This window comes from Monodelphis domestica, chromosome 1 (assembly GCF_027887165.1).
Source record: "Monodelphis domestica isolate mMonDom1 chromosome 1, mMonDom1.pri, whole genome shotgun sequence".
NCBI lineage: Eukaryota > Metazoa > Chordata > Mammalia > Didelphimorphia > Didelphidae > Monodelphis > Monodelphis domestica.
In genome coordinates, this window is record NC_077227.1 from 395501367 (window position 1) to 395522206 (window position 20840).

At 36.7% G+C, this 20840-nt stretch overlaps 1 protein-coding gene across 2 annotated transcripts in view; it reads right to left on the reverse strand.

The window, feature by feature from the left end:
- TRPC4AP (transient receptor potential cation channel subfamily C member 4 associated protein) overlaps window positions 1–20840 on the reverse strand; it is a 92998-nt gene that overhangs the window by 70478 nt on the left and 1680 nt on the right. For both annotated transcript variants that reach the window (XM_001381407.4, XM_056822077.1), the window contains exons 2-3: window positions 10624–10752; window positions 1061–1177 (exon numbers count right to left, since the gene is read on the reverse strand). In XM_001381407.4, coding sequence (XP_001381444.4) covers window positions 1061–1177; window positions 10624–10752 — 246 coding nt within the window. The remainder of the gene's footprint in view (window positions 1–1060; window positions 1178–10623; window positions 10753–20840) is intronic.

Here is a 20840-nt window from a genome sequence, read left to right on the forward strand (position 1 = left end):
AATTCTTTCCCTCCCTAAATTAAAATGTAAGCTTATTAAAAGTAGGATCTGTGCTATATCTATGTTTGTTTCCCCAGTTCCCACAAAAAGGCCTTTACATGTAACAGGCACTTCATGACAAAACTGCTTAACTCTTATTTAGCTATTATCTTTTCCAACCCAGGAGAAAGACATTCAAATTGGAAAGATGAGAAAAATACTGTTAAAAGAAAAATGAAGTCCAACAAGTGAGAAGAATGTGGAAAGAAAGCACCTAACACCTCGAAAAGACTTCAAATCTCCAGGCTGAAACAAATCTGTCAGATCAGAGACAGGGAAGGTTACTTACAATGGATGATTTTTAGAGGTCTCTTCCAGCTCATATGATTCTAATTAGACTTCTGCTGTATAGATCACTTAAGCTACTGAAAATGTACTCAGAGGAATTATATTGCTTTCTATCCATTTTGTAAAGTGTTCTCTAGAATTTCAGTGAAAAAAAAAATTTTTTTTTAAGCAGCATGACATAGTAGAGAACTGGTACCTGGACAACAGACATACATAGTCCATCACTTAATCCACTCTCTCGAAAGTCTCTTTGGCTTTATAGGACCTTCCAGAGCAAATGTTCTGCTGGTACAGTCACTTCCATGCTACGATGAGATACAAAAGGAAGACTACAATCTAATAGAGGGGTTAAAATGCATACAAAAATAACTTTATTAGACAAAACGTGTTAAGTGCAAAAGAGAAATCCAAATTGCTATGAGAAACTGGAGACAGAGAGCGATCCTTCTAGACAGAAGGATCAGGGAAAAGTTTCCCAACAGGTGGTGTCTTGAGTAAGGCCTTGAAAAAAAGGGGGATTTCAAAAGAGATAGGAACTAAGATCTTTAGCTACTTTAAATGGTATGCAAGATCACTTCTATAATGTTATATATTCATGCGATTCAAAAACCTATAGCTAAAGCTATTCATATTTAAAAGATATAAGCTTAAAATGGTTTCTCTCAAATGAAATTTTGAAATATCTTCATGTCCAACATAGTCCCCGACACCAAGAAAACCAAAACAAACTTACATCTACGCCTCCAAACAAATCAAAAGTGTACGTGTTGGGGAAGGTGGATTCTTGGGAAAATTTTCTTTCTTCTGTAACAAACACCATAGCTTCCATTGAGAGCAGTGGAGAGATTTCCTGTTTGGGAAACAGAAAGGTAAAAAAAGGTTTTTGATTCTGAATGACCATTATTGGTAACACAAACCCTATATCTAATACATTAGATGATGCCTCACATGCACCATCCCATTTGGTCCTAGCTAATCCTTTCAGGAATAAAAGTATTATCTCCACTCACTTTTTCATCTCAGATGAAAAAAAAACTGAGACTCAAGAGATGAAATAAATTGATCAAGGTCACAAAGCTTAATGGGAGAACCACAACTCAAAACCAATTCTCATGACTCCTAGAGTTCTTTCTACTATGTTATTTCTAAATGGTCATTTTAGTTCCGATATGAGAATGCCGTCCTCAGATACCTACATTGTCACTCCTCTCAAGGAAAGCAGACCCAAGGGACAGAAGATCTGGATTTTAGTCCGGTCACTACTTAAGACAGATAAATATGAGCAGATCACTTAATCCTGCTGAATCTACTCCTTTGTTTGTCAAATGGCCTACTTTTGCCTCAATGGATTGATGTGAAGATCTATAAGATAATGATATATATATATTTTTCCAAACCTTTACCTTTTTTTTTTAAACCTTTACCTTCTGTCTTAGCATCAATACTAAGTATTAGTTCAAGGCAGAGGTGGTAAAGGCTAGGCAACTGGGGTTAGGTGACTTGCCCAGAGTCAAACAGCTAGGAAATATCTGAGTCCAGATCTAAACCTTGGTGTTCTATCCACTGTGCTTACCTAGCTGCCCCTGATAAGGTATTGTTATAATAAATTATCAAGCCTATGAGTCATGGGATCATATTATCCTATGATCCAGAGCTAGAAAGAACTTTAGGGCCCACTCACTTGTTTAAAGATAAGGAACTGATGCTCAGAGAAGTTAAGTGACATGGCCAGGGTTACAGATATATTAAGTAACAAAGCCCAGATTCACACCTAGATTCTCTGATTCCAAATCCAATACCCTTTCCACTTCAACCAAGCTTCTTCTCATTTCTCAGTAGGAAGATTCAAATGCAGACATATCTTGCCTAATATTAATTGGTTTCTTGATCACCCCACTTCAGACAATACAATGTCATGACAGTTATTTCCACTGGAACAATTTTGTAAGCAGCAAGCCAACTGATACCTGTAGGAGTTAAGACTACTAGGGGCCAAATGTCACCTTGAATTGTTGTTAACTACCCCACTTGCATCTCAGGTAAGAGGCAAATGACATTATAGTAGGGCTTTGTAATGTGATAATGAGTTTAGGTTATCATCTACCATGTACAATGTCACTGGAAATGATGCTGGCAAAAGGACTCTGCAGAATGTGCCTGTTTGGGGAATCCTTAGCAGTAAACTCAAGCTGAGCCATCAGCCACCAATTGCAAAGGATAATGGCCTATTCTAATCCTCTCTTCCCTCCAAAACTGAATTATCTACTAAAGATGAACTGGGTATAGATTTCTGCAAAAGGATCATAGAATCTTTTTTTAAACATAAAAGCACTATGCTTGGCATTTAGGATACAAAGACAAAAGTAAAACAATCCCTGACTGGAAAAAGCTTTCTTAAAGAGAAAAAAAGTTTTTATTGATATACTCTTTCTTTTATATCATAATTATATCATCATAATTACTAACTCTCAGAATCTTTCTCCCTCCTCCTGTCAAAGAATCATTCCAGTAGCATCTTTTTTTAAAAGAGGAAAAACCCCAGCACAATGGTCTGATATATTAAATCCAAAAACATTAACACCTATAATGTCTGTGGACAGGTGTCCTCTCATATATCTGTACTTGAGTAATTCTTGAGCTTTATTATGTTACATTTACTTTGGATTTTTTTGGCATGTGATTTTTCTGTTTATGCTTCTGTAGTTATTATGTAAGCTGTTTTCTTGGCTCTGTGTACTTCACTCTGCATCAGTCCATGGAGATTTTTCTATGCTTCTCTATATTCATCACACACATTACTTCTTTCAGTTCGGTACATCTGACTCTTTATGACTCCATTTGGGATTTTCTTGGCAAAGACACTGGAATGGTTTATCATTTCCTTTTCAGGCTCATTCACAGATGAGAAAACTGAGGCAAACAGTGTTAATTGATTTGTCCAGGGTCACATGGCTGTGTGTGTCTGAGACCAGGGATTCTTTCTAATGCCAGGCCTGGTACTCTATTTACCATGCCACCTAGCTTCCCCTGTCATTTCTTTTAGCAAAGTAATATTCCATTACATTCATGTTCCACAATTTATTTAGCTATTTCCCAAATAATGAATACTTACATTATTTCTAATTCTTTGCTATTAGAAAAAGTGCTGCTATAAGTAATATGGAGTAAATAGGGAATGTCTTCTTATCAGTGGCTTCCTTGGAGTATAAGCCCAATAATGGAATCTCTGGTTCAAAGGATATGGACATTTTAGTCATTTTATGAACATAATTCCAATCTTCTTTCCTAAATGACTATTCTATTTCAGAGGTCTTATCAATAACATATTAATGTGCCTTTCATTCCACATCCCCTCCAAAACTGACTATTGCCATTTTTTTGTTACCTTTGACAATCTGCAGGTTGTGCGGCAAAATCTCAGGATCGTTTTGATTTGTGTTTTTCTTATTATTAGTAATTTGGGGCATTCCTTATTTTGTTCATGTAGTTATTTTGAGAATTTTTTTTTATATCCTTTTACTACATATCCATTGGAGAATGGCTATTAGTAATATATATATTTATTAATTATTGATATATCTTGGATATATGTATATATCTGGAACAGCTAGGTGGTACAGTGAATCAAGTGCTAGAATTGGAATCAGAAAGATTCCTCTTCCTGAGTTCAAATCTCAGACCCTTCCTAGCTGTTTGAGTGTAGACAAGTCATTCAACTCTATTGCCTTTATTTTCCTCATCTATAAAAATGAGCTAGAGAAGAAATGGCAAGCCACTAATATTTCTGCAAAAAAAAATCAAATAGGGTCACAGAGGGTAACATGACAGAAAGCAACTAAATAACAATAAAATATCTTGGATACTAAACCCTTATCAGGGAAATTTGATAAAGATTTTTCTTCCCCCTCAACTTCCCTTATGATAGGTGCAATTAATTTTTTCTGTGCAGAAGCAGTTCTAGTTCATGTAATCAAAGTTATCTATTTTACCTTTTTTAATTGCCTCAATTTCTTATTTGGTTAAGAAGACAACTCCTACCAGTGGTTTGAGAGGAATATCATCTGATTCTCTTCCAATTTTTTTATACTATGATCTTTTATATTAAGGTTAATTAAAGGCCAATTCAAATGTATTATATAGAGAGCATAGTTTAAAGTGTTAGTTTAAGCCTAATTTCTGCCAAATGGCTTTCCAATTTTCCCAGTAGTTTTTATCAAATAAGGAATTTTTTCCCTAGGTAATTTATATGTTCTACTTTATCAAACACTGAGTAATTAAGTTCCATTGTTTCTGATTCTCCTTTATCTAGTCTGTTCATCTCTCTTGATATTCTAGATCTCATTTTCCCAATTTACTTTGTTATTATTTTATCAAATTCTATAAATATTCCTCTTGGTAATTTGGCCAGTATAGTATTGAAAGTATATATTAAATTTGGTAATATTGTCATTTTTATTCTATTGGAATGGCCTAGACAGGAACACTGAATATTCCTGCCGCTATTTAGGTTGTTCTTTATTTCTCTAAGGAACACTGTAACCGAATCTACTCAAGTCTTTTTTTGTGCTTTGGTAGGATAGGGATCACAGAATCTTAGTCATGAAAAGAGCTTGAAAGATCACCTTGTCCATCTCACTCTTTGGTTCCAAAATTCTTCCTACCACATCTCTAACAAGTGCCTGGCACAATTGAAAGATCATCTTATCCATCTTACTCTTTGGTTCTAAAATTCCTCCTATCACATCTCTAACAAGTGCTATCAGAAATCCTCCTTCTCTGTCCTCTTGTAGATAATGTTTATCTAGTACCTAACGAATTCTTATGGACATAGACATTATATGATGCAATATCAAAGTTTAATCTCAATATAAGTTTCATTGTTCAGGGAATTGTGCATCGGCTATGGGAGGGGGTTCAGGAGAGGGGAGAGAAAGAACATGATTTTTGTAATCCTGGAAAAATACTCTAAATTAATCAATTAAATAAAATTTTAAAATATTTTTAAAAATAAGTTTCACTGTTCCGTTTGGACATTAAGATAAAATTATAAGAATAGTGTTCATGTTCAGCTGGAATTTTATTGTTCATTTGTTTTACTCATGTCCAACTCTTTGTAACCCCATTTGGAGTTTTCTTGGCAAAGATACTAGAATGGTTTGCTATTTCTTTCTCCAGTTCATTTTACAGATAAGGAAACCGAGGCAAATAGGGTTAGTTGATTTGCCCAGGGTCATACAGCTAGTCAGTGTCTCAGGCCAGATCTGACCTTAGGAAGATGACTTCAGGCCTGGTACTCTATCCACTGTACCACCTTCCTTACCTTTGGAATAGGTGTTATAAATTAAAAATCCCAGATCTGGTACAAAATTTTCTAAAGATAACTAATTCCATTATCTCTTCTTCCTTTCACTGTAACCACTGCCTTTGTGTCAGTGCCACCCTCTCAAATGACCAAAAGACAAGATTCTTTCCTCTGCTAAAACCAAGTGCTCCCAAATACAACCAAAGCCCTGAGCCACTGCCACTTCCCTTTCATCATCCTTTACAACACTTTCCTGGACTGTATCTCTCTTTCTTTTTTTTTTAAGTTTTTTTTTTAATTTGGTCAATTTCAAACATTATTCCTTGGTTACAAAAATAATTTTCTATTCTTCCCTCCCCTCCCATAGCCGATGCACAATTCCACTGGGTATTGCATGTGTCCTTGATCAGAACCCATTTCTATGTTGTTGGTATTTGCACTAGGATGTTCATTTAGAGTCTACATCCCCAATCATATCCCCTTCGACCTATGTCATTGAGCAGTTGTTTTTCTTTGGTATTTTCACTTGCAGTTTTGCCTCTGAATGTGCATAGTGTTTTTTTCCCTGTATCCCTCCAGGTTGTTCAAGATCAATGCATTACCACTAATGGAGAAGTCTGTTACATTCGATTGTACCACAGTCTCCGAGTTCTCCTGGTTCTGCTCCTCTCACTCTGCATCACTTCCTGGAGGTTGTTCCAGTCCCCATGGAATTCCTCCACTTTATTATTCCTTTGAGCACAATAGTATTCCATCACCAGCATATACCATAATTTGTTGTCATTCCCCAATTGAAGGGCATCCTCTCATTTTCCAATTTTTGGCCACCACAAAGAGCGCAGCTATGAATATTTTTGTACATGTCTTTTTCCTTATTATTTCTCTGGGGTACAAACCCAGCAGTGCTATGGCTGGATCAAAGGGCAGACAGTCTTTTATCGCCCTTTGGACATAGTTCCAAATTGCCCTCCAGAATGATTGGATCAATTCACAACTTCACCAGCAATGCATTAATGTCCCAACTTTGCCACATCCCCTCCAGCATTCATTACTTTCCTTTGCTGTCATGTTAGTGAATCTGCTAGGTGTGAGGTGATACCTCAGAATTGTTTTGATTTGCATCTCTCTAATTATAAGCAATTTAGAACACTTTTCATGTGCTTATTAATGGTTTTGATTTCTTTGACTGAGAATTGCCTGTTCATGTTCCTTACCTTTTGGAGTTCCATATCAATTGGAGAATGGCTTGATTTTTTTATACAACTGGTTTAGTTTTTTGTAAATTTGAGTAATTAGACCTTTGTCAGAGGTTTTTGTAATGAAGATTGTTTCCCAATTTGTTATTTCCCTTCTGATTTTGGTTACATTGGCTTTGTTTGTACAAAAACTTTTTAATTTGATGTAATCAAAATTATTCATTTTACATTTTGTGGCTCTTTCTAAGTCTTCCTTGGTTTTTTTTTTCCTTTCCCTTCCCAGAGATCTGACATGTATACTATTCTGTGTTCACCTAGTTTACTTATAGTTTCCTTCTTTATGTTCAAGTTACTCACCCATTCTGAGTTTATCTTGGTGTAGGGTGTGAGGTGTTGATCCAAACCTAATCTCTCCCATATTGTCTTCCAATTTTCCCAGCAGTTTTTGTCAAATAGTGGATTTTTGTCCCAAAAGCTGGGCTCTTTGGGTTTGTCATAGACTGTTTTGCTGAGGTCCCTTACCCCAAGTCTATTCCATTGAGCCTCCTTTCTGTCTCTTAGCCAGTACCATATTGTTTTGATGATCACTGCTTTGTGGTATAGTTTGAGATCTGAGACTGCAAGGCCACCTTCCTTTGTATTTTTTTTTCATTATTTCCCTGGATATCCTTGATCTTTTGTCATTCGAAATGAACTTTGTTATGGTTTTTTCTAACCCATGGGTATGGCACTAAATAAATAGATAAGTTTGGGTAGGATGGTCATTTTTATTATATTGGCTCATCCTACCCATGAGCAGTTAATGTTTTTCCAATTGCTCAAGTCTAGTTTTAATTGTGTGGAGAATGTTTTGTAGTTGTGTTCTATAGTTCCTGTGTTTGTCTCAGGAGATAGATTCCTAAGTATTTTATATTGTCTAGGGTGATTTTGAACAGAATTTCTCTTTCTAATTCCTGCTGCTGTGATGTGTTGGATATATATAGAAATGCTGATGACTTAAGTGGGTTTATTTTGTATCCTGCAACTTTGCTAAAGTTGTTGATTATTTCGACTAGCTTTTTAGTTGATTCTCTAGGATTCTTTAAGTAGACCATCATGTCATTTGCAAAGAGTCATAGCTTGGTCTCCTCATTGCCAATTTTAATACCTTCAATTTCTTTTTCTTCTCTAATTGCTACTGCTAGTGTTTCTAGTACAATGTTAAATAATAGAGGTGATAATGAGCATCCTTGTTTCACTCCTGATCTTATTGGGAATGCCTCTAGTTTATCCCCATTGCAGATGATGTTTGCTGATGGTTTCAGATAGATACTGTTTATTATTTTTAGGAAAGACCCTTCTATTCCTATACTTTCTAGTGTTTTTAGTAGGAATGGGTGTTGTATTTTGTCAAAAGCTTTTTCTGCGTCTATTGAGATAATCATGTGGGTTTTGTTGGTTTGCTTGTTGATATGGTCAATTATGTGGATGGTTTTCCTAGTATTGAACCATCCTTGCATTTCTGTTATAAATCCTACCTGATCATAGTGAATCTTGATCACTTGCTGGAGTCTTTTTGCTAGTATCCTGTTTAAGATTTTTGCATCTATGTTCATTAAGGAGATTGGTCTGTAGTTTTCTTTCTCCATTTTTGACCTGCCTGGCTTTGGAATCAGTACCATATTTGTGTCGTAAAAGGAATTTGGCAGAACCCCCTCTTTGCTTATTATGTCAAATAGTTTGTATAGTATTGGGATTAGCTGTTCTTTGAATGTTTGATAGAATTCACTTGTGAATCTATCAGGCCCTGGGGATTTTTTCTTAGGGAGTTCTTTGATGGCCTGTTCAATTTCTTTTTCTGATATGGGATTGTTTAAGAATTCTATTTCTTCTTCTGTTAATCTAGGCAATTTATATTTTTGTAAATATTCATCCATATCACATAGATTGGAATATTTATTGCCATATAGTTGAGAAAAATAGTTTTTAATGATTGCCTTAATTTCCTCTTCATTGGAGGTGAGGTTCCTCTTTTCGTCTGTGATACTGTTAATTGGGTTTTCTTCTTTAGATTAACCAGTACTTTGTCTATTTTGTTTGTTTTTTCAAAATACCAGCTTCTAGTCTTATTTATTAGTTCAATGGTTCTGTCACTTTCAATTTTATTGATTTCTCCCTTAATTTTTAGGATCTCTAATCTGGTTTTCTTCTGGGGGGTTTTAATTTGTTCGCTTTCAAGTTTTTTGATTTGCATATCCAATTCATTAACCTCTGCCCTCCCTAATTTGTTAATACATGAACTCAGGGATATAAATTTTCCCTTGAATACTGCTTTGGCTGCATCCTATAAGGTTTGAAAGGATGTCTCATCATTGTCATTGTTTTCAATGAAATTATTAATTGTTTCTATGATTTGTTCTCTAACTGATTTTGGAGAATCATATTATTTAATTTCCAATTAATTTTTTATTTGGCTCTCCATGTACCCTTACTGATCATTATTTTTATTGCCTTATGATCTGAAAAGGTTGCATTTATTATTTCTGCTTTTTTGTATTTGTATGCCATGTTTTTATGACCTAGTATATGGTCAATCTTTGTGAATGTACCATGTGCTGCTGAAAAGAAGGTGTATTCCTTTTTGTCCCTATTTATTTTTCTCCATATATCTATTAACTCTAATTTTTCTAAGATTTCATTCACCTCTTTCTAATTTATTTTTTGATTTGATTTATCTAAATTTGATAGTGGTAGGTTCAGGTCTCCCACTAGTATAGTTTTACTATCTATTTCCTCCTTCAATTTTTCTAGTTTCTCCATGAGAAATTTGGGTGCTATACCATTTGGTGCATACATGTTGATTAGTGATATTTCCTCATTGTCTATACTCCCTTTTATCAGGATGTATTTACCTTCCCTATCCCTTTTAATCAGGTCGACTGTATCTCTTTTTAAACAAGTTAGGAGCTACATTATAACAAGGAGATTGACTTGGTAGGGTTTGAGCTAAAGCTTGACTTTTCAACATTGATGTAACTGAAGGAATCCAAGGCTGGAGCCAGAAGACTTGGATCTGACTGTTAGAGCCTCCATTTACTAGCTATGTACAGGGCTTTAACACTTCACCTCTCTGAGGCTCATACTTAAACTGTTTACCTTATAGGTTGTTTTGAGGATCAAGTGAAATCACGAACCCTTACTTTATAAACTGTAAAAGATTATGTAAACATCTATCATCTTTAATATGTCATTTGTCTGAAAAGACCTACATGAACTGATGCAGAGTGAAATAAGCAGAACCAGGAGAACATTATACATAGTAACTGAAACACTGTGAGATGATCAAATGTAATAGACTTTTCTACTAATAGCAATGCAATAGTCCAGGACAATTCTGAGACATTTATGAGAAAGAATGCTATCCACAGCTAGAGAAAGAACTGTGGGAGTAGAAATGCAGAAGAAAGCATATGATTTATCACTTGTTCATATGGGTATATGATTTGAGGGTTTGGTTTTAAAAGATTATTCTATTACCAAAATGAATAATGTGGAAATAGGTTTTGAGTAATAATAGAATAATATAACCCAGTGGAATTGTTTGTCAACTTTGGGAGGGGGGAAGGAAGAAGGGAGGAAGACAACATAAATCATGTAACCATGGGAAAAAAATGTTTTTAATCTTTAAAAAAATGTAATTTGTATTAAGAACAATCACATACCCCCCAGATATCACAAACATTACAAACACAAGTATAAAAATAGGATTAAAACCATGTAATCAGAATGAAACCTCTTCCAAGAGACTGTCTACATTACCTTGAGGATGCTTTGGCACTTAGAAAAATCGCTGTTGGGTTGGCTGTTCACATAGAGTTTTTGAAGTAACAGAGGGATCCCATTCCATTTGGCTTGTTTGTCTCTTTCTTTCAGAAAAGCCTCTGTGATCTGCAATAGAAACAGCAATATGAAGTGAGGAAGCATTCCTTGCTCAGGCAATCCTGGAATAAGACATCAGTTCAAAGAATTTCTTTTTTGCCATGTAAGTAAATAATAATAGTTAGCATTTATATAGCACCTACTATGTGCCAGGCACTGTGTTAAGGTGCTTTACAAATATTTTCTCATTTGATCCTCACAATCCTGAGAAAGAGGTTTCTATCCCCATTTTCCAATTGAGGAAACCAAGGCAGTAAGCAGTGACTTGCCCAGAGTTTCATAGCTAGTGAGTATCTGAGGCTGAGTTTGTCTTTCTGACTCTATCCACTGTGTCACCTAGCTATAGTAAGAGAATGAGGTGGCTTCAGCTGGGTCAGTACGGAAACAGTTGATCAACCAAAGTTCTGCCCCTACTTATACTCCAAATGCTATTTGCAAATTTTGTTAAGACTTTTATAGGACAAAAATTCAGGCCTAGAAGTGACTTTAAATATCCTCTAGTCTATGCCCCCATTTTACTAAAGAGGAAAGACAAGCACAGAAACAAAGGAAGGGACTGGTTCAAGGTCATGTAGTGATTAGGTGAGCAAGATTAAAACCCAGATTTCCTCATTCATTCCAGATAGACACATGAAATTCATGTCTAAAAATAGGTTTTTAATGTAAAACTCAAGACCTATTAAAGTCATGTATGCTTGCAGAAATCCAAATACATCTTAATTTATTAAAATCTATTGACAGGGGAACCTAGGAGGTTCTGGGTTCAAATATGACCTCAGATACTTCCTAGCTGTGTGACCCTGAGCAAGTCACTTAACCCCCACTGTCTAGCCCTCACAGCTCTTCTGCTTTGGAACCAACACTTACTATTGATTCTAAAATAGAAGATAAGTGTTTAAAAAAAAAGGAAAGAAAAGAAAGGTACTGACAGTTTAAATCAAGGCATAATATCTTATTTAAAAGAATTAATCTATAACTGAAATATAAATAGAATTATTGGTTAATTGTCCTTCCATGAACTCTGATATAACTCAAACATTTACTGAATGCCTTTTGTATGCAAGCAGCTATGCAAATTAGCACGGGGAAACAAAAAGGTCCTACCAAAGGAACTACTAAGGGGTTTACTTTCATTTTTTTCAGTTTTGATTTTTTTTAAACCCTTACCTTCCATCTTAGAATCAATACTGTGCACTGGTTCCAAGGCAGAAGAGTGGTAAGGGCTAAACAATGGGAGTTAAGTGACTTGCCCAGGGTCACCCAGCTAGGAAGTGTCCAAGGCCACATTTGAACTTATGACCTCCTGCCTCTAGGCTTGGCTCTCAATCCACTGAGACACCCAGATGCCCTAGGGGCTTACTTTACATGTTCTATTTATAAATGTTATTGCCCACTTGACAAATAACAAGATCTGCAAGATACAAACACTGGACTTAAAAGGAGCCTGGTTTTGGATACCAGTTTCTTAGCTCCTCTGGAGTCAGGGTTCCATTATCTCTAAAATGTGAGGGTTAGATAATGTAAGAGAAGAATTTGCAAAAGAAGGAAATCTGATCCTGTGAAGCAAGAAGCAGCCCATGTCGGGGAGGGGGAGAAAGGAAGAGACCCAAGATTCCAGGGTAAGAACAGAGGCTTATTAGAACTCAAAACTGCCACTTCAACTCATTCCTTCAACTGAGATCTTGACAAGAGGATATCAGAGGCTGGAGATCTCTCTCTGGACACCAACTGCTTCCTAGTGATCCCTGGAGGTCTTTTGCTCATCTCAAACATTTGAAAGAAGCCGTGTACTGAGAAAATATTCTCCAAGGATTTTCTACATCTCTCTATCCCCAATTTGTCCTGAATTCCAGCAATTTAATCAGATTAGCTCAAGAGTAGGAACAACCAGCAGCTGACCGGAAGAGGGCTCAAGGCTGAGGGCCTGGACCCTCGAGATTTGGGGGGTCAGTCTGCCAGTCTCTAGGGACTCCTGCTACCCACTTTCCTTACCCAACTTTCAATTTCCTTTCCCTGTGTGGTTCTCTATTAAAGTGTTATGAGTTAGACCAAATCTGCCTACTTTCTGACACCAAAGAAGGGGACTGAAGATTTGGTGAGAACCATACCTCTCCCCAAAGAGGAGGACTAGTTCAAGACCAAAGCTAAGGAGTGAACTCAGATCTTAAAGGGAAAAGTGGTAGTTGGGGTACTGGGAGGATTCAGAGGCAGGAAAATTTATCCTGCCTCTCAACAATTGCTAAGATCAAGAAGGGAGGCAGTGGGTCATTTCCCTAAAGCCTTCTCATTCAGTCCTTAACCTCCACCTGCCAATCCCATTCTCTGAGGAGACATATTCTTTTTTTTTTAACCCTTACCTTCCATATTGGCTCCAAGACAGAAGAGTGGTAAGGGCTAGGCAATGGGGGTTAAGTGACTTGCCCAGGATCACATAGCTGGGAAGTGTCTGAGGCTAGATTTGAGCCTGAGACCTCCCGTCTCTAGGCCTGGCTCTCAATCCTCTGAGCTACTCAGCTGCCCCCTGAGGAGACATATTCTGTCCCTCAAGGAGTCAAATTCAGGTTGTCTTCACTAAGGGGAAGAAAAGGGAAGGTCAACCTCTTATCCCCTCTCATTCTCTCAACCCTTTCTCTCTTTCTCCCCAATTCACCAGTGAAGGTAGGTATAACTTCCCTTATTGGCCTATATTATAGTAACACTCCAGATGGGACTTGAACCCACAATCCCTGGCTTAGGTTTTATTATCAGGTCTCTTCTTTTTTAGCTCTTATTCGGTAATCAATCCCCTAGCTCCTTGGCTTCACTACTATCTATTTCCCACTAGTCCTATCCACTGAAGCTTAGACTAATTTCCCAGATGTGCTTTGTACCCTTGTTCATGACATGCCTTCCTAACTGGAATACATTTTAAGCTCCCCTGGCTTTGCCTATCAAAATTCTACCCTTTTTCCAATTTCCACCTCAAATGCCATCTCCATGAAATAGCCTATGGAACCCATGGCCAGCAGTAATTGGTCTTTTCTTTGAATTCCTGTATCATTTTGTTTGGAACACTCATCATCATTGTTCTACCTAATGCACTACCTCATTGCCCCATATACCACCTTGCATTATGGTTCTCTGCTGAACACATCTTACCTTTCCACCTAGACTGCCATCTCTTCTATCAAAGCCAGGACTACATTGCATAGCCTTTTGTACCCAAGCTTCGAAGCACAGGGTCAAATAAATATGGGTGAAAGTAGGTGAATAGCTTAATAAACTCCCCCTTGGACCATGATAGACAAGGAGAGCTATTGGAAGTCCTTAGAAGGACCACTTTATAACACAGTTCCACACAACAGAATCTATAGATGGTATTGTAAAGCACCATCATATATCCCTAGCAACTAATGGAAAATAAAAGGGGTTCACAGAACAATGCACAATACTATAACTGGAAACCCCTGAAGTAACAGAAATTGAATTACTCAAAAGCATTAACAGAAAGCTTCCAATAGGGGTTTCTTGGTACAAAATGATGATCTATACATAGTTCTCATTGTTGTTCTCCCCAAGAGGTCTAAATGAAGTCATCAATAGGATGGAGGAATCTTCATATAAGAATAAACTAAGAAAATTAAGACCTCTTTAGCCAGGAGAAATAAAGGCTAGAAGGAGATATAACTAAGATTAAAGTATATGTAGAGTGAATACAGATTTATTTGCCAGAATAAGAAGGCCACTTTAAAGCCAACAAGGAATAGTTATATATGAAAATCATTCAATTTTATACAATAAACATATGGAACTCACTACCCTATATAACATAAGTAAGTTCAAGAAAAATGTAGATATGATCATGTACCCATAATAGATACAGAAAGGTTTTTGGAATTTGGTTACATACAATGCTTATCCTAAGGCTCCAAGTCACAACCATGCCTTCCTATAAACCAGTCAAGAATAGGATGAGAATAGATCACATAACTTCACAGAGCATCTTCTAACTAATATTCTATGATCCTTTATTCATACAAAATACTAGTCAACATAGACCAATGGAATTAACAAATAATTATATTTCTGATCTCATCATTTTGGGGAAGGAAAGAGATAGAAAGTTGCAAATTCACATTATCAGGGATAAACTGATAGCCACAAAATGTCAGTGGGTGGGATTGATGAGATTATAATTCAATTCAAACACATTAAGTGCTTACTGTATACAGGGCATAGAGCTGGTTAATAAAAGGATGAAAAAGGGGACAAAGTCTCTTCCTGTTTCAAAGAGCTTATTTTTGGAAGCAGACATATCTCAAATGAGGCTCATTTTTTGGCAGCTGAGGACTCTGACTTGCTCCTAAGTAGAAGTCCTGGCACCCTATTCTGGAATTCTTGAGCCACTCCTGGATCTCTAGTCCTAAAATTACTCTGCTTCATTCATTCATTTGTTGCTTACTAGGAAGCACTGTGCTACATGCTAGAAGAAAAGAATAAAAAAGACAGCTCCTGTACTTAAGTAGTTTATAATTTCGTTAGAGAAACAAGGAAACGAGGAAGGAAAGGGGAAAGAAATAAGCATTTAATATAGTCTATTATGTGCCAGATACTGGGCTAAACTATTTTTAAAAATATTATCTTATTTGATCCTTAGGACACACCCACATAGTAGGTGCTGTTATTATCCCAGTTTTACACTTAAGGAAACTGAGGTAAACAAAGGTGAAGTGACTTGGCCAGAGTCACACAGCTAATAAGTATTTGAGATCCAATTTGATTTTGAGTCTTTGAGGCCCAGCACTCTATGCACTGGACCACCAGCTATCTCTAAGGTATAAGGCATAAACTTATGAACTAATTAAATAACAGCATAAAGCAATAAATATATGATTTAATGCCAAAATGAATGATATAGATAATAAGTATGCAAAGTATAATAAGTATATAGGTATGCAAAGGAGGCAGATCATTGTGGGCAGAGGAGAATTGGGAATAACTCATGAAGAAAGTAACACTTGAGCTAAGCTTTGAGTAATAAATGATAAGATTATTTTACATTTACATATTTATTTCATTTACAAAGCACTTTATAAATATTATACCACTCTATCCTCACATTAGCCCAGTGAGGTAAGTTAGTACAAATATTATCCTCATTTAAGAGGTAAAGAAACAGAGTTTAGAAAGAAAATAAGTGACTAGCCCATGATTAGTACTATCAAACAACAGAGACAAGGCTCAAAGTCAGCAAATTTGACTCCTAGCTTGGTGTCCTTTCCAAAATATTTGTAGAACTGAATTAAACCTTAGATAAAGCATGGTATGCTGACAGTGACTAGATGAGCCTAGGTAGCTAGGAGAGTGCATGTTGAGAAAAAAAGAGATAACTGAATAAGTAGAAGCAAGATATGGAGGGTCTTGATTGCAAAAGAGTTTGATTTTACCCTAAAGAGAAAAGGGAAGACAGTAGAGGTGACAGAAGACTGGCTCAAAGGTTATTACCAGCAGGATAAGCATCAGGTAATCAGGATGGATAGAGTAGCAGTCATGGAAAAAATTCAGAAACGAAATTCAAACTGAAAGTGCAACACTGCATATCCAGGTGGTACTTATGCCATTCCACAGAGCCAGGAAACTGAGGTCCTTTACTATTCTATCTATCCACTTAGAAAAGTAGACAGAACTTTAAGGAAACTATTTCAGACTAGTTTGCTGAATAACCCAATCACCAGTTTATATGGAAGTTTCAGATACTTTCTCCTAAACGCTATCTTCTAATAAAAACTTAAACATAAACAAATAAATGTTATCTTCTACTAGGAAAAATGTAAAAACCAAAGGATAGCTTTTCTCTTTTGCTATCTTACCTGAAATTCTTAACTTAAAAATCTAACAGGAAATAGTTAACTAGGGCCATTAGTGTCTAAAACTAAAATATTTCCCTGTTACTCCCCCAAACTGGTTTCAGTCCTAACTTCCCTATTTCTGAACATAGTACCAATTATAGAATCCTTCCAATCATCAAGTTCCAAAACCATGAAGCCTTGATAGGTCTTCCTTTCCTCAGAATATCCAAATGGTCACAAAATTCTACACATTTTTCTTTTCCTCTTCTTATGAATCAAAGCTTTTCCCCTTATGATCCATTCCTACAACCATAACACTAGCTCAGGCTCTTATTTCACAACTATACTATTTTAATAGCCTCATAAATGGATTCCCCTTGAATCTATCCTTCAAATAACGGTGGTTATTCTCCTAATAAATAGATATATCATAATTTTGCCTATAAAAAATTTTTTTTCAATGATTCCCTACAGCATAAAATTCAAATTCCTCTACCTGACATTTAAAGGCTGTCCATAATCTGGACCCATCCTACCTATCCAACCTTATTTCCCTCTGCCTCTGACTCTCTGTGTTCCCCAGTGCCAAGTACAGTATGCCCTACTCTAAACTCACCATTCAAAAGATATTCCACTCTTCTTTCAGGGTCTAGAGGAGGCCCACTTCTTTTGCAAAGTTTTTAGTGCCTTTTTCTGCCTCTTCTAAACTCTTACAGCACTTTCTGTCTATACTCATTTTGGCACTATTCAAATACAAAAAGTAGTATTATCCAACTGTGCTATGCATGTTAATCTCCTATCCTTAAAAAGGCTTTAAATTCCTGGAGGCCAAAGAATTTCTCTTATACAAACCTAACATAGTAGCCAAGAAGGGTTATACAAACTACCAATCAAACCTACCCATTTTCCAGGGTACAAAAGAGGTAAGTGATTTTCCTAAGATTTCCTACAAAAAAAAGTGGCAGAACCAGGACTATAATCCAAGTCTTCTGATTTCCAATCTGGTATTCTTTTCATTAGGATACACCAAGTTCTTCTGGATCACCCACAGCACCCAGCAGAGTACTCAGCACATGAAACACTTCAACAATCATTGAGCACTTAATATATGCTCACCTCTGAAAGGAGCTGAGAATACAAAGAAAAAAACAATTCCTGTACTCAAGGAGTTTACATTATACTGAGGGAAATTACATGTACACAGATGAGAAAAATAAAAAATAAATACAATTTTGGGGTGAGGGGGAAACCTTAAGAATTGGGGAAGGATTTTTTAAAAACCTCATATAGGAAGAGGGGACATGCAAGGTAAAGTTTGAAAAGAGGTCAAAAGTAGAGTTGAAGACAGAGAACATTCCAGGCAGGGATAGCTTCTGCAAAAGCATGGAGGTGGGAAATTAAATGATTCAAGCTGACATTGTGATATAAGACCATGTTAGGGGGAGCAATGTTACACCTAGGATAACTGTCTGAGTAGCCAAAAAGTGCCTAAAAAGATGGGTTAGAGTCGGATGGTGATAGGCTTTAATGACAATGAGAAATTTGTATTTTAATCTATAGGCATTAAGATACCACTAAAGCTTTTTGAGCAAAAGAGTGACACAAGTGGATCAATGCTTTAGGATAATCCATTTGGCAGAATTGTAGAAAATGGTTAGAGAAGTTAGAAGATGGTGGTAGAGAAAACAATTAGGAGACTATTATAATAATCTATGCGAGAGATGATTAGGTCCAGAACTAGGATAACTATCTGAGTTGCCAAAAAGGGTCAGTGCAGGAGCACAATAATTATTTACTTAAGTGAATCAATTATAAAGTGAAACAAGTTCAGAATAGAAGGTCAGGTTGACAAGCAAAGGAAGTCTGATGAGACAAAAAGAGATGACCATAGGAAGCAATCCCATGGCCAAATCACTATGCACAATGAAAAACTAAATGCCTTTATGCATCAATTGGGGCAGATCACATCTGCTCAAAATCCTTCAATGCCTCCCTACTGCTTTAGCTCTCCACAATCTAGCACCAAAATATCCTTCCAGGCTTCTCTCATAGTACTTCCCTTTAAACAGTCATCTTTCTGTCCAAACTACTCACAAACACTTGAACCTGTAACAAGCATGACTTCAAACCCATGTTCATCAGTTTCCCATGCCTATGCCATTCTCTCCTGTTAAATTCCTATCCCTTTTCTAAAGTATAATTTCATTCATGAATCCTTATCAAGTACTGATCAAATCAAGTCAACAAGTATTTGTCAAGAGTCTACTATGTGCCAGGCACTATATCTAGAATGTGCTGGAAAAACAAAAAAAGGCAAAAATTGCCCCTGCCCTCAAAGTGCTCACAATCTAGTGAGGAAGACAGCATACAAACAACTGCGAAAACAAAATGTATACAAAGGATTATATTGAAGACAGTCACAGGAGGAAGGCACCAGCATTAATGTGGACCAGGAAAAGCCTCTTAGAAGGTGGGTATTTTATCTAAGACTTGAAGGAAGACAGGAGGTAGTGAGGAGAAGAGACAAAATTCCAAGTATGTGGGACAGACAAGGAAATCCCTGAAATCCAGCGTGTATCCTGTCAGTTGAGCAGCAAGGAAGCCAAAGTCAATGAATCACAGAATATGTAGAGGAGAGTAAGTGGCCAAAAAAAAAGGAAAGGAAAGGTAGGAAGGCCCCAGGTTATAAAAGACCTTAAAAGTCAAACAAGATTTTTTATTTGATCCTGGAAGCAATAGGGATCCACTAGAGTTTATTCAGTAATGGGAATGACATGTTCATTCCTGTGCTCTACAAAGATTAGTTTATTTGCTAAGTGAAGAATAGACTGGAGTGAGAAAGAGTCTTGATGTTGGGGAAGAGTCTTGATGTAAGGACTAATTAATTAGCCCTGAAGGCTAATGCATGAGGTGATGAGAATTTTCAAGAGGGTAGTGGCAGTGTCAGAGGGGTGAAGAGCATATATAGAGATCTTGAGAAAGCAGAATGGATAAGACTTGACAAAAAATGGAATGGGAGAAAGAGGTGAGCAAGGAATTGAAGATTCACCTAGATTGCCAGCCTAAGTGACTAGGGAGATGGTGGTGTCCATTAATAGGGAAGTTAGGCAGTGGAGAAGATTTGAGGGAAAGGATAACAAATAATTTTGGACATGTTGAGTGTAAGGTGTCTGTGGAACATCCAGTTAGAGATTTCAATCACTACTTAGGGATGTAAGACTGAAGATCAGGGGAAAGGTTTAGACTAAATAAATAGATCTGGGAATCTGGAATCCGGAAGAGCTGATGAGATCACCAAGTGAAATATAGTAAAGAGGGAGCAGAAGGCCGAGGACAGAGCCTTGGGGCCTCCTCAGTTAGTGGGTTGAGACCAAGATCCATCAAAGGAAAGTGAGGAAGAGTAAGAATAACATGTGAAGAACCAGATGAGAGAGCAGTGTCATGAAAACCTAGAGAGGAGAGTGATTGACAGAGTTAAAGGGACCAGAAAGGTTAAGAAGATGAGGATCGGAAAAGGCTTTTAGATTTGACAATTAAAAGATCACTGGTAGCTTTAGAAAAGGCAGTTATAGTTGAATGATGAGGTCAGAAACCGGAGAGTTAAGAAAAGAGTGAGAGAAAAGGAAATAGAGAATTGAATGGAGATGTCCTTCTCAAGGAGTTTAGTCACAACAGAAAGAAAAGATAGGAGAGGATAGCTAGAAGAGATGGACCACAGAACAAGTGAGGATTTTTTGAGGATGGAGTTATGAAACATGGGAGTGTCTGTAAGAAGCAAGGAAGCAACGGTAGATAAGGAAAGACTGAAGATTAGTGGACGCAATCTCACCAGGCCAATAATGATAACAATAACTAACTCAAAATTATATAGTATTTGAAGAATTACAACGTGTTTTCCTCACTATAGCCTCCAGTGCAGCAAGTAATGATTACAGAATGATGGTACTGGGAAGGAATTTAAGGATTACTACATCCACACCCTTCATTTTACAGATAGAGAAATTGAGACCCTGAGAACTTTGCTAAGCCAAGAATCAATATAGTACCCTTTTCACCAAACTATGATTCATTCAGATTTCACATTGAACACTGCACCTCTTGTGCATTTATACACATTAGACTTATCTATATTTGCATCTTAATTCCTTTACAAGACTCTGTCCCCAAAGGAAAGATTGTTTCTTATTTATATCTTCTCCTAGTGCCCAACACAGCATACAACATGTTGAGTTTGTGCTTTAAGAAGTTGTCTAAAGACCCTTCCTTCGT